Genomic DNA, 13,751 nt, shown 5'->3' with positions numbered 1-13,751 from the left:
CTTTTATCTGTGCATGGGGATCTGAAAAACTACTCAATCCCAGAGACAATTCTTGACTCAGATGATGGTATCAAAAATTGTATCATGACCTTAAGGAACAATCCTAGTGCCATATCATCTGCTTTTTCTTCAGAAAGGATCAAAGCAAGGTTTAGAGTGAGCTGAACTGGGACTTAGCCATAAACAACAGATCTTTGTGGCAGGTCAGAGGTGTGGGGGACATTATGCATACATTGAAAAAAGCTGCTGGAGCACTAATGGGTCACTAAGATCTACTGAAACACTATTGTGTGGCAGTGACAAACCTAGGCCTTCTGGGAGACTGTTTCAGATCAGGGGAGCTTAGCTGGGCAGGAAAGAGGCAGAGCTAGAGAAGTGCCACTTTCCACACTGTCACCTCCAGACACATCCATGGGTACTGTTTGCCTTCCATTCATATCCCTAATGGTGGCTGTGGGGATCTGCCAGGCCTTGGGCTCTCTGCTACTCCATGCTACACCCAGCTGGCTATGGCACCCAAAGGCCATTCACCAGATAGGAGTTGGTGGAGCACAGTGGACATGCCCCTTCCCGTCTGGCAGTTCTTCTCTCATGCCCTCTACCCTGGGGGCCAGAAGAAGATGGTGTAGGATCAGATTACAACAGTTCCATGCCTCCCTGGCTTTCTGACCCCTTTGTCTAATACAAGGAACACAAAGGGGCTGAAGAATGAGTCATAAAGGCCACAGGACTTTATGCTTAATTTCACCTTTCTGTGGCAGCTTGTTTTTTTTGTTTTTTGTTTGTTTGTTTGTTTTGGAGGGGGGCTTGTTTTAGCTCCCATCTAGCAACATCTTTCCATAGCACTCTATTGTTAGTATTGGGAAACAGCTAATCACTTTTCAGTTCAGTAATTGTGATTTAGGCACATTCATTCTCTACCAAATATTTTATGACATTACAAGGCACTAGTGAGAACCAAGCTGTCACACAGCTATTTCTAATACACAGACTCTGCAAACAGTCCTGCATCACACATGGTAATTAGTTTCTGGCAATTAGTTTTACTGTTAGAGCCAACAAACAGTGAGTGGGAAGCTGTTTCCATTTAATTCTTGATCAGTGTAAGAAATTCCTCTCTGGTTTTTGGATCTTCTCGCAAGACTCCGAGCATGGTGCTGGTGACAGTCCTGCTGTTCATTTTCTGAACTCCTCGCATAACCATGCACATGTGCCTACAAGGTAATTTATTTAAATAGCCAACCTTGGTTTAATATGTTAATAACCTGCACACTGGGATAATTGGATCTAATTACATTAGGATAATCATCAATACACTGTGTGACAAGTAGTGCCTTTGATTATTTAAAGCATGTCCAAATATTATTGGGAGCCACCAGTTCACTTAGAACTATTGATAGGAGAATCATTCCTGAATTCTATTTTCTTTAAATGTTGTAGTATTTCAAAACAACATTTGGTGAGGGGGTTTGTTTACAACCATACTTAGTGACTGAAGTTGAAATAAATGAATAAATATTGACAGGACGCTTAAGCAGATCATATTTGAACTATTCAGTCTATGTTCACCACTTTTGCCCTGCAGAACAGCACAAAGCAGGCCAATAAAGGTATGTGTACCCTGCAATTAAACACTCATGGCCAGCCTGTGTGAGCTGACTCAGGCTCATGGGACTAGGATTATGGGGCTGTAAAACTGCAGTGTACACATCCTAAATGTATTGGTGCCAGATGTGACTGGTCCACATGTTGTTAGGACAATTTTGGGGGTAAGCCTGAAAAAACTACTAAGACTTGTACCCATTTGAGCGCACAAAGTGACAGACAGTGGAATATGTGCCAAAATCTTTATACCCCACTTTTAGTCACTTTCATTTTACATTGTTTCTTCAAGCTAAGTTACCCATACATACCCTGCAGCATTTGTTGGTGTGTGTGAGAAAGGATGATGTTGACAGAGGTCACCATGTCTGATAAGCTAGTATCTAAAGTACTGTAATATTTCTCTATACTTAGAAGTTATCTATCCAGGTACTTAAATGGCTGCATCATCGTGGCATCTGAATACCTCACAGTTATGAGTGAAGGCATCCTGATGTGCCCAGTGAAGAGCAGTGATATTAGGATCCTCATTTTACAGATCGGGGAACTGAGCTAGAGAAATTAAATGACTTGTCTAAGGTCCTACAGGAAGTCTGTGATAGGAACTGAAATGCAACTCTCGCAAGTCTATTTAGGTAACAATGACATTTCACTGCGGTAACTGTTCTTAGAGGTTGACTTTAATGGGACTAACAATAATGAATTACTTACGATGCTTCTACAATCACAGCCACTCCGGCAGGTTTCAGAGCCTCAGTAATTGCCAGAGCAATCTGTCTGGTAAGCCTCTCTTGAACTGGAAAGAGAACAGTATGATTTTTCTATATGTAATTGCCACTCTTGGTACTCCTTGCAAATTCTTAAAGAAAATACATTCCTAAGGTGCTTTAAATACAGTCCATCAAATTCTCCCACTAGATAACTAAAATAAAATGAGCCCCTATGCTAGAAATGGGTTTTTTAAATTATTTTTTCAATGTGAATTTAGTGCTTGTAAAAAGTTCTGGAATGACAGCTTTGGAGCCCTGAAATCTGTTCTTTAGCCAGTGAACAGATATTTATCCACCTTGATTGCCCACACGATTTTTAATAGTTAACAAAACCACCCTCACTCCCTGTGAAATACATTATCCAAAGTCAGTTTTCCACACACTGCAGAGACTGCTGTCCTTCTTGGCTACCTATCAGAGGTGGCCTATGCACTGAGTACACTTCCTCATTCTTTCAGAAAAAGGGGCCCCAATGCATTTCCTATTTTATATGCATAACTTCCCCATTATACCAACCCAGCTGTTGAACTGTAAACACTGATGTTCTGGATTTAGGAATAGATGCCTCAAGCTTCCAATAAAGTCAATAGACTGTTGACGTGTAAGATCAGGCTGCTTTAGTTTGATGTTTTCTGCTTGGTCGCTTGACAACTTTAACAAATATGCCACACTGATTATGGTCCCAGTTCAGGAGAGTACTTAGGCCTATGCCTAACTTTAAATATGTTTACTTCAACAGAACTAGTGCCATAATTCAAATTAGGCATACACTTAAGTACTTTCTTCCACTGTGCATCATCTAGCTGAAATATAGTTCAGCAGAACAAAGAGATATTGTAGAAAGGATACACACCTTGCAGTCTTCGACTAAAGATTTCAACAATTCTGGGGGGGGAAAATGTAAGAAGAATAAATATTTCCTCCTGATTTAAACACAAAATTTCAGTTGAGCTTAATGGACTTTCTGGGTATCACAGGTGTTAAAGTAGGACGTTATCTTGGCTGTTTAGAAGGCTAAATAATACTGTAGTATAAGTGATTTTACATTACAGTATGTAATGTGATTTACATACAGCTGACACTCAGTCCATTTTAGAATACCTTATATAGAGAGTATTACTATATTCTACTTTGTACCACTTATTTTAACTGAAGTACTGTATAAATGGATCTAGAATCCCTTATAGAAAGCATGTTTTAAAAAAAATTAAATACTGCCTCAAAAAGATCTTATTTAACCACATTATAATCTATTTTCAGTCTGTGGATTATCAGCCTTTGTATCACATTTGTAAAGCAGCCTCAGATCAATCATTAACATGCTGGTGCTCAGAATGCAGAAGACATGATCATAGATTATAACAGGGCTACTAGACACTTAATTATAGTCTGCTATTGACATCTGAACTGTTCTTTTAAGATGTACAGGCCATCAACTCCGCCTGTTAAGTAGAAAAGTGAATTTCATTTATAAAAAATTTTCCTATACAAAAAGAGGCACATATCTGAAAACTGCAGGAAACCCTGATATAGGCTAACAAAACAAATTAAACCCAAAAGCTAAAACAGCACCACTTGCAGCAGCTGCCAATAAACATAGAACTGCTAGCCATTGGTTCTTAGCTGAACTATTCGCACAAATCCTTAGCCATGGTTAAGCCCCTCCTTCCTGAGAAGCAATGCGAAAGCACTGCCGCATGGTCACAAGGCTGTTTCAGTCCAAAGTGGGGAGCAGTGCCAAAACTGACAGCCCCTCAAAGGGAACGTTCTCCCACTAGCCCCCTTCTATTAGATTGAGGGGTCTCAGTGGTTGGGGGGCATTACAAATTCAGCACAATTATGGGATAAAAGGCTTATATCAGCCAAAAATGCTTATGCAGTTTCTCTTATGGTAAGTTATCCTTAAGAATCACAGTGAGGAAATCCAAATTTTCTATTGAGAAGGGTCCTTCTCAGCTCACCTTCATAATCCTGGTTATTGGCTTACATGAACAGTGGAAAATCCTGCCCCTCTGGAGCCATAGGGGACCCCACAACACTGTGAAACGGAGATCAGAATGCCAGAGAGGAGTTCCACCTCCCTCTGCACTCTGCAGCAGCTCCACAGTAGACTCCATGCACTCCAGTGTGCAGGGCAAGTGGGAACAGGGGATCTGCTACGTAGAGCCACCAGCCCAAAGGAACCCCAGGGCTTACTGCAGCCCTAAAGCTTCAGTAGTGCCTCTGGAGCAATAACTTTGTTGGTATCATGCATTTCAGGGGAAGTTTCCCTGTCCCTTTCCGTCTGCAGAGCATCCCAGTACATGGCATCCTCACTTGGGCTGTGCACTGAGAACAGGATTTGGCCTTTACACCTTCACTATAGCATTGCATAGATGCACTTACCTTGCAAGCTTGCTTAGTCCAACCACTTTCTTTATAGGTAAGTATCCAATATGTACCTGCAAATATGAACAGGAGTCTAAGTGCTGAATGATTACTACACACCTGGTTCTGCAGGAAAGTTGAAGGTCTGAATAAACTCAGGGTTCTGAGGTGCAAAGTACAATGCACAGTCATGACTGTCTGTGAGGAGCCCTAGTCTAGTCAATGGGTCTCCACATTCATAGCAGTCTGCCTACACCGGTGGGAATTGCAGGATCAGGGCTCCCAGAACCTAAATCTGCTGGCTTCGGGCCTGATCTTTCCTCTAATGATGTCAATGGGAGTTTCAGTGCTGCTTTTCATGGGAGCAGGACTGGATCCTTAAAACAGATAAAGTGCCCTGTGACATCAGACCTGCACCATGTAGTAGATGGAGAAGATGCATATGGATAGATCAGTGGCTCTCAAATTTTTTACTGGTGTCCCCTTTCACATAGCAAGCCTCTGAGTGCGACCCCCCCCTTATAAATTAAAAACACTTTTTAAATATTTAACACCATTATAAATGCTGGAGGCAAAGTGGGGCTTGGGTTTGAGGTTGACAGCTAGCGACCCCCCCCCATGTAATAACCTTGCAACCCCCTGAGGGGTCCCAACCCCCAGTTTGAGAACCCCAGTATAGATGCTGTGTAGCTTATGAGCATATGTAGAGCAAGTAGATTTATTGGTAAGGAAGAAGACAGTTGTTCAAGTTGTTGTACGTTCTAAACAGTTTGAGCTCTCGAATTATCATTCTTCATGGAGAAACTGTCAGAGAGAGGCATGAGAAGGGAAAGCAGCAAGTAGGTAAGGAGATTTATTGAGCGAGTGAAGCTGAAGAAAGGAAAGATGGAGATTGCTTTTTCTCCTGTAACAATGTGGAAGGGAGGAAGATACATGGAACTATTTATTTATTTAATCTTCATTTTAGCAGGCCCCTGCATTGGGAGCTTTGGTTGTACAATGATTGCCAGTTTGGGATGCTGAGTGCAATCACTTTTAAGGAGTTTAAGTTCTGTTTGGAAGAGACTTCAGGGAAAATTTCCCTGCCCATACACAGACAAACTTGATCCCATATATCTGTGCAGGCAATGCCCCCCCCTCACAAATCGGCTTCAGTGGATATTTAGTGTATAAGGGGCAGGAATCCTAGTTTTCCATGATTTAAAAAATCCAAAATTCTACAATTTTAAAAAACAAACATAAAAATCTGTGTTTTTCCGCAATTAAAATGCAATGCTTCACTTTAGTTTCCCTAGCTACAATATATATAGGTATCAGCAGAACACAAATGTTTTACTGATATATTTACAATTTTAAACAAGTTCCAAGCCTACCAGCGCCATCAATCGTTATAATAAAATCATCCAGTCACAGTGTATTGTTTCTTTGTTGTTGTTGATGGCCCTGCTGTTTCAACCTCTTCTTTTCATTCAGTTTGTTTAGTGCTTTCCATGTGTTCAACAATTCTCTGCCTCTGAACGTAATCTACAGCCTTGTTGCATACAGTACAGAACAGCACATCACCATGAATGTGAAATTTGTCCTTGCCAAACTTAGTGACACAGGCTTTAGGGGTGATTTTTAAATCTTTTTGGCATCTTTTCATAAGTTTAATTACTCATGGTTGTAGGCTGAAGTGAATTCAATAATAATGGGGAATTTCAACTATCCCCATACTGATTAGGTACATGTCACCTCAGGACGGGATGCGGAGATAAAGTTGCTAGACACCTTAAATGACTGCTTCTTGGAGCAACTAATCCTGGAACCTACAAGAGGAGAGGAAATTCTTGATTTATTCCCAAGTAGAGCTCAGGAGCTGGTCCGAAAGGTGAATATAGCTAGACTTCTTGGTAATAGTGACCATAATAAAATTAAATTTAACATCCCCATGGCAGAGAAAAAACAGAAATTAAAAGGTACAATGCCAAAAGTAAAATCTCTGCAAGCTGCATGGAAACTTTTTTAAAGACACCATAATAGAGGCTCACCTTAAATGTATACTGCAAATTAAAAAAACATAGCAAGAGAACCAAAAGTGCCACTGTGGCTAAACAACAACGTAAAAGAAGAAGTGAGAGGCAAAAAGGCATCTTTTAAAAAGTAGAAGTTAAATCCTAGTGAGGAAAGTAGAAAGGAGCATACACTGGCAAATGAAGTGTAAAATATAATTAGGAAGGTCAAAAAAGAATCTGAAGAACTGCTAGCCAAAGACTCAAGAAGTAATAGCAAAAAAAATGTTATGTACATCAGAAGCAGGAAACCTGCTAAACAACCAGTGGGGCCACTGGACAATTGAGATGCTAAAAGAACATTCAAGGATGATCAGGTCATTGCGGAGAAACTAAATGACTTCTTTGCATCAGTCTTCATGGCTGAGGATGTAAGGGAGATTCCCTAATCTGAGCCATTCTTTTTAGGTGACAAATCTGAGGAACTGTCACAGATTGAGGTGTCATTAGAGGAGGTTTTGGAACAAACTGATAAACTAAACAGTTATAAGTCACCAGGACCACATGGTATTCACCCAAGAGTTCGGAAGGAACTCAAATGTGAAATTTCAAAACTACTAATTGTAGTTTGTAACCTATTATTTAAATCAGCTTCTGTACCAAATGACTGGAGGATAGCTAATGTGACACCAATTTTTAAAAAGGGCTCCAGAGGTCATCCCTGCAATCACAAGCTGGCAAGCCTGACTTTGGTATCAGGCAAACTGGTTGAAACTATAGTAAAGAACAAAATTGCCATAGAGACATAGATTAACATAATTCTTTGAGGAAGAGTCAACATGGTTTTTGTAAAGAGCAATAATGCCTCACCAATCTACTAGAATTCTTTGCCTGTTGACCCCCTCATGTGGCAAAGGGCATCCAGTGGACACAGTGTACTTAAATTTTCAGAAAGCCTTTGACAAGGTCCCTCACCAAAGACTCTTGAGCAAAGTAAGCTGTTATGGGATAAGAGGGAAGGTCCTTTTATGGACTGGTAACTGGTTAAAAGATAGGTAACAAATCGTAGGAATAAATGGTCGGTTTTCAGAATGCAGAGAGGTAAATAGTAGTGTCCGTCAGGGGCCTGTATGGGGATAAATCCTAGTCAACATATTCATAAATGATCTGGAAAAAGGGGGTAAACAGTGACATGGCAAAATTTGCAGCTGATACAAAACTATTCAGAATAGTTAGGTCCCAGGCAGACTGTGAAGAGCTACAAAAGGATCTCACAAAAGTGGGGGACTGGGCAACAAAATGGCAGATGAAATTCAATGTTGATAAATGCAAAGTAGTGCACATTGGAAAACATAATCCCAACTATCTATCTATCTATAGATATAGACAGATAGATATATAAAAAATGAGGGGGTCTAAATTAGCTGTTACAACTCAAGAAAGATCTTGGAATCATTGTGGATAGTTCTCTGAAAACGTCCACTCAAGGTGCAGCAACAGTCAAAAAAGCAAACAGAATGTTAGGAATCATTAAGAAAGGGAGAGATAATAAGACAGAAAATATCATATTGCCTCTATATAAATCCATGATACGCCCACATCTTGAATACTGTATGCAGATGTGGTCTCCCCATCTCAAAAAAGATATACTGGAATTGGAAAAGGTTCAGAAAAGGGCAACAAAAATTATTAGGGGTATGGAATGGCTTCCATATGAGGAGAAATAAATAAGACTGGTACTTTTCACCTTGGAAAAGAAATGATGGAGGTGGGGGGTGTGAATATAATAGAGGTCTATAAAATCATGACTGGTGTAGAGAAAGTAAATAAGGAAGTGTTATTTACTCCTTCTCATAACACAAGAACTAGGGGTCACCAAATGAAATTAATAGGCAGCAGGAAGGAAGTATTTTTGCACACAGCTCTCAGCCAACCTGTGGAACTCTTTCCCAGAGGATGTTGTGAAGGCCAAGACTATAACAGGGTTCAAAAAAGGAACTAGGTAAGTTCAGGAAGGACAGGTCCATCAGTGGCTATTAGCCAGGATGGGAAGGCATGGTGTCCCTTGCCTGTTTGCCAAAAACTGGGAATGGGCGACGGGATGGATCACTTGATGATTATCTGTTCTGTTCATTCCCTCTGGGGCATCTGGCATTGGCCACTGTCAGAAGACAGAATAGTGGGCTAAACTGACCTTTGGTCTGACCGAGCATGGCCGTTCTTATGTTAAATTTGAGATGCTGTAAAATATGAACCCCTTTACGCCGCTGAGTAACTTACATACGCCAGAAGCAGTTTATTGGAGATGTTTAGCTATGTGGATTTAAAATGCATTCAAAAACCAACCACAAGAGGGGGAGATTGCATGCACTGAAAAAGTGAAACTGGTACTTTCAATAAAATTTAGTTAATACATTTCTAGTTTTCCACAAAATGTAAAAACTAAAGATTCTCTGTAAAAATGCATATACTATGTTTTTCTGCAGCAAACGGATTTCTAGGATCCCTGCTAAGGAGTTTCTCCAAGGGTAATCAATTTCCTATTACCATATTATAGAAAATATGGCTCTTCTTTCCTGACGCTAATATGCTTCATGCTGCAGATGCAGTTAGTCCATAAAATAAATCCCCTATTTATCACCTCAAAACGCCCACATCATAATTGGCATGTTTTAAAACTCTTCCTACGATTATTCTGGATTCTACAGGACTACACTGGCTATGAGCAACACCTCACCCTAGTTTTTCATAACACATTTTATTTCCCTTTATTCAGTAGAACACCCAAGACCTCTGAATGAAAATATTTGCTATAAGGCAGATAGATAACTACCTTGCCAAAGAAGGGTACCAAGTGGTGTTCGCAAAGGGAAAACATATCAATATCCTTAACGATCACCATTTCATTATGGTCTTCATCAAAGATTGCATCATTGAGTATATCTGAAAGGACAAGATGAGCAGTTAATGAAAGATTCTAGGCAGGATTCTATCCTAAATAGGGTTATGTATATACTGCAATTGATACATACTTTCTTAAGCACAAAACAAAATCTGATGTGAGAGAAAAGCACAACCCCAAACCTTTTAAAAATAGTTTAATATGGACATATTCTTAGCTGAAATTCAATGGTTGTATAGAACTGAAAGCGTATTTTAAAAAAATCAGTAGTAAGTACAGGTGGAATCCTACACTCAACTCGCACACCCCATCTTACATGCATATAAGTAACTTTATACACAGGTATCATCCAGTGGGCTTCAGCCCTGCCAAGCAGTGCTAAACTTTTGTATGCAGTTCTTACTTTTTGGGGTCTACTGAATAGTCTCAGCTCCCAGTCACAGGCAGGGTGAAGGGAGCACTGATCACAGCGCATGCCTATAAATGGAAAGAGGCCAGCATCCACTGTTTAGATGTATATGCGCTTATTTCCTAATAAAAGAATTTTACATGTTTGGAGAAGATGAGTCCCTAGTGCACAAATTCTTTATCAAATCTGTACATCAGAAGCTGCAAAGCCTTATTTGTTTATGTTCATTTGAAAGAGAAAAGTCTAAACACTGAAGATGAGAAAAATTTGTCATCACAGAGACCAGCTTCTATTGTGGATATTAATATACAGAATAGAGAACCAGAAAAATACAAAATGGGGGAAAATGTAACTAATATAAATGTCAACAGTGGAAAAAAGTAAGTTTAGGATAAAAATCCCTGAAAGGTATAATTGCAATTGATTCTTACTCCTGGATATAAGTGTTTGCAGAACTTCACTTCTCTGACTAGTAACAGGAAACTTATTTGCATACCCCCCAAAATGTTTGCGGGCACAGGGCCTTATTTTACAAAATTAAGTTTAAGTTAAGTTTAAACTTTATTAGTATACCTTCAGGAATAATTCATACACAACCCTCGAAACTGCTGCCAATTGCCTTCCCTCTCCCTTTTTTAACTGATGCTCAAGCTGAAATTCTTGTTTCCCGTTATTTGTATCGCAGTAGTGCAAAGGAGCCCCAGTCCTGGACCAGGACCCCATTGTGTTAGGTGCTGTAAAAACATAGCACAAAATGAAAAATTAGTTTTCTATGAGTAATACATCTGACTGTGCTTAGATTCATTTGTTTGAAAATTACTTCCCCCCACCCCCATGCCACTTATACATATGATCACCATCCTGAAGCTGTAGAGTAAAATGGAGACGTTTCCCTGTTTTTATTGGATCCCTCCCCAAGGACACCGCATTCCCCCTCCTCCCCCCTCCCTCACAGGCTTGCTGCGTGAAACAGCTGTTTCGTGGCGCAAGCGCTGGGAGGGAGGGAGGAGAAGCAGGATGCAGCGGCATGCTCAGGGGAGGAAGCAGAGCGGAGGCAGAGGTGAGCTGGGGCGGGGCAGGGAGCTGCACCCACCAATTTTTCCCCATGGATGCTCCAGCCCCAGAGCACCCACAGAGTCGGCGCCTGTTTCATTGGACCCACTTCTCTTGATGAGAGAGACAAGCTTTGGAGCTTACACAGAGCTCTTCTTCAGGTCTAGGAAACTTATTCATAGTGTCAGCTAAGTACAAGGTGGAAGAGATTGTTTAGCATAAGTAGTTAAAACATATTTCATGGGGCCATTCAAAGTGAAGTGGTCCATTAACCCTCCAGTTGAGGGAAGCATCTGGCGGAGGAAGGGGCTATTGGTGGGTTACAGATTGTTAAAATAAGCCATAAATCCAGTGTCTCTTAGGGTGAACTGACAGCAAGTGTGAAAAATCGGGATGTGTGTGTGTGTGTGTGTGTGGAGGGGGTAATAGGAGCCTATATAAGAAAAAGACCCAAAGATCAGGACTGTCCCTATAAAATCAGGACATCTGGTCACCCTAGTCTCTATTCAGTCTCTGACTTTTGGTGTCTAGCAGAGTTATGAATTTAAGCTGCCAGGCTCCTTTTTTTAAAGTGCTGTGCAGGTTTCCTTTGAAGATGAGGACTGAGGAATCAGATATAGACATACTGGATTTGTGGCTTATTACAACAATCTGTAACCCACTACCCCCTAACCCCCCACACCCAGCTGCCTTTTCCCCTCCCTATGACTGGAAGGATGGCAATAGGCCACTTCACCTTGAATGATCCCTTGAAAGATGTGTTAACTCAGGGGTCACCTTTCAGAAGTGGTGTGCCAAGACTTCATTTATTCACTCTAATTTAAGGTTTCACGTGCCAGTAATACATTTTAATGTTTTTAGAAGGTTTCTTTCTATAAGTCTATAATATATAACTAAACTATTATTGTATGTAAAGTAAATAAGGCTTTTAAAATGTTTCAGAAGCTTCATTTAAAATTAAATTAAAATGCAGAGCCCCCCAGACTGGTGGCCAGGACCCGGGCAGTGAGAGTGCCACTGAAAATCAGCTCGCATGCTGCCTTTTGCACTGGTGCCATAGGTTGCCTACCCGTGTGTTAACTTTCACCCTAACCACTCTGTTCCACCTTGTGGTTAGCTGTGACCCACTGAGTCAGTTTCCCAGCCCTGAAGGAGTGCTTGGTGAGAGAGAGCAGCTTTTCAACTACACCATCAGCCATGGGTCCAATGCAAGCTATATCCCCACTCCCTGGTCTCTGGGGGAGGGGTGGAAGACAGTGAAGCAGCAGCTGAGAGGAGAGGGTCCAGCTGAGGGACTTTGGTCTCCAAGCGCAGGGAGGCAGAGACTCTTGCACTTTCCCCTTTATAGAACCACAGAAGATTAGAGCTGGAAGAGATCTCAGGAGGTCATTTAGTGCAGTGGTCCCCAACCTTTTTGTGTGGCGGGTGCCGGACGACTGGCCGCCGAGGACTGTGGTCACAGACAAGCAGCTGCCGAAATGCTGCGGAGAAGCAGCATCATCAAGAGGCGTCGCCGCCGAAATGCCACTGAAAATGAGAAGCATTTCGCCACCGGCGCTTCTTGATGTTGCCGCTTCTCGGCGGCATCTCGGTGTCTGCTTGTCCGGTGGCCAGTGGCCGGGCGCACGTAGATGCCCCTGCGGGTGCCATGGACCCCGATCCGGTCCAACCCCCAGAACCTTCACAGGCAGGGGTCGGCAAAGCGCATCCCCCGGCCAGCAGGACTCACCCTCGATGGTTTCTTGGTAGCCTTTCGTGAGAAACTGCATGGCTTTGGCAGCCCTCCTGGGCGTCTGGAGCAGCCCCTGCCTGGCAGGGTTCTCCCCCAGCCCCTCCAGGATGCTCAGGTAGGCGTCCTCCAAGGCAGGCAGCGCGCCGCCCTCGGCCGCCTCCTCGCGCCTGTGCTTCCCCGGGCGATCCTGCAGCACAGCCCGGCGCGTGTCGGCCGGCGCCAGCTCGCTGTAGCCATTGCAGCAGGGGCGCGGCAGCTCCTCGCCGGCCGCTTGGCACGCCATGCTGCGGGGCTGGCCGCGGGGAGGCGCCGTGCGGTGCCCGCGGCCGCCGCCCGGCCTCTACTTATCCCCGCTGCCTCGCCACGGCTGTTTCCCCCGCTCAGCAGGAGACGTCCTCGGGGCTGTCAGCTGGGCAGGCTCCTCTGAGCGGCCATTGTTCCCGGCTGCCCCTGGGCCCGCGGGGCAGAGCCCATCTGACCTGCCGGCGGTAATCCGAGGACACGGGTGCTGGCCACGCTCTACGCTCCTAATGCGCCTGTTTTCCCGGCCCTTTTGAGCGGGCCCAGACCGTAACCCAGCCGTGCACTGGTACGTATCCGCCCTGCTCCTCCCCTCCCGCTGCAACGCCCGGCTTGGGGGCGCTTTCCTGGGCGCTGCTGGCCCCTCTTCCTGGCCGAGGGGACCGCAAAGCAGGAGGATAAAGCTGGCTCCTTATCCCCAGCTGCTGATTTGTGGTTCCCAGGTCCTTATTGCAAGGTCCAAGCCAGTTAAAATACATCAGCATGGGACCTTATACAATCACATTCCATCACATTTCCGTGGTAAACATTCAAATGAGGAGCCAATTCGGAATTCATTCAATAATCGAGGAGTTGGCGTGTGTCTGACTGTAAGTACAATGTGCCATTCAGGTCACTCCTAGTG

General features: G+C 43.0%; 1 protein-coding gene across 1 annotated transcript; it reads right to left on the bottom strand.

The window, feature by feature from the left end:
- Positions 1-663: 663 nt before the first annotated feature.
- On the bottom strand, positions 664-13,109 carry LOC127050225 (GTP cyclohydrolase 1-like). Its single transcript, XM_050951946.1, has 6 exons — positions 12,824-13,109; positions 9,564-9,673; positions 4,758-4,813; positions 3,226-3,257; positions 2,314-2,398; positions 664-1,214 (listed from the first exon to the last, which is right to left on the bottom strand). Exons 1-6 carry the CDS (start codon positions 13,107-13,109, stop codon positions 1,088-1,090), a joined length of 696 nt encoding a protein of 231 aa, XP_050807903.1. The 3' UTR covers positions 664-1,087.
- Between the last annotated feature and the right edge of the window lie 642 nt (positions 13,110-13,751).

Source organism: Gopherus flavomarginatus, chromosome 4, assembly GCF_025201925.1.
Source record: "Gopherus flavomarginatus isolate rGopFla2 chromosome 4, rGopFla2.mat.asm, whole genome shotgun sequence".
Lineage (NCBI taxonomy): Eukaryota > Metazoa > Chordata > Testudines > Testudinidae > Gopherus > Gopherus flavomarginatus.
Note: the sequence above shows the minus strand (reverse complement) of the source record. Positions and strands in the feature narration are given on the sequence as shown.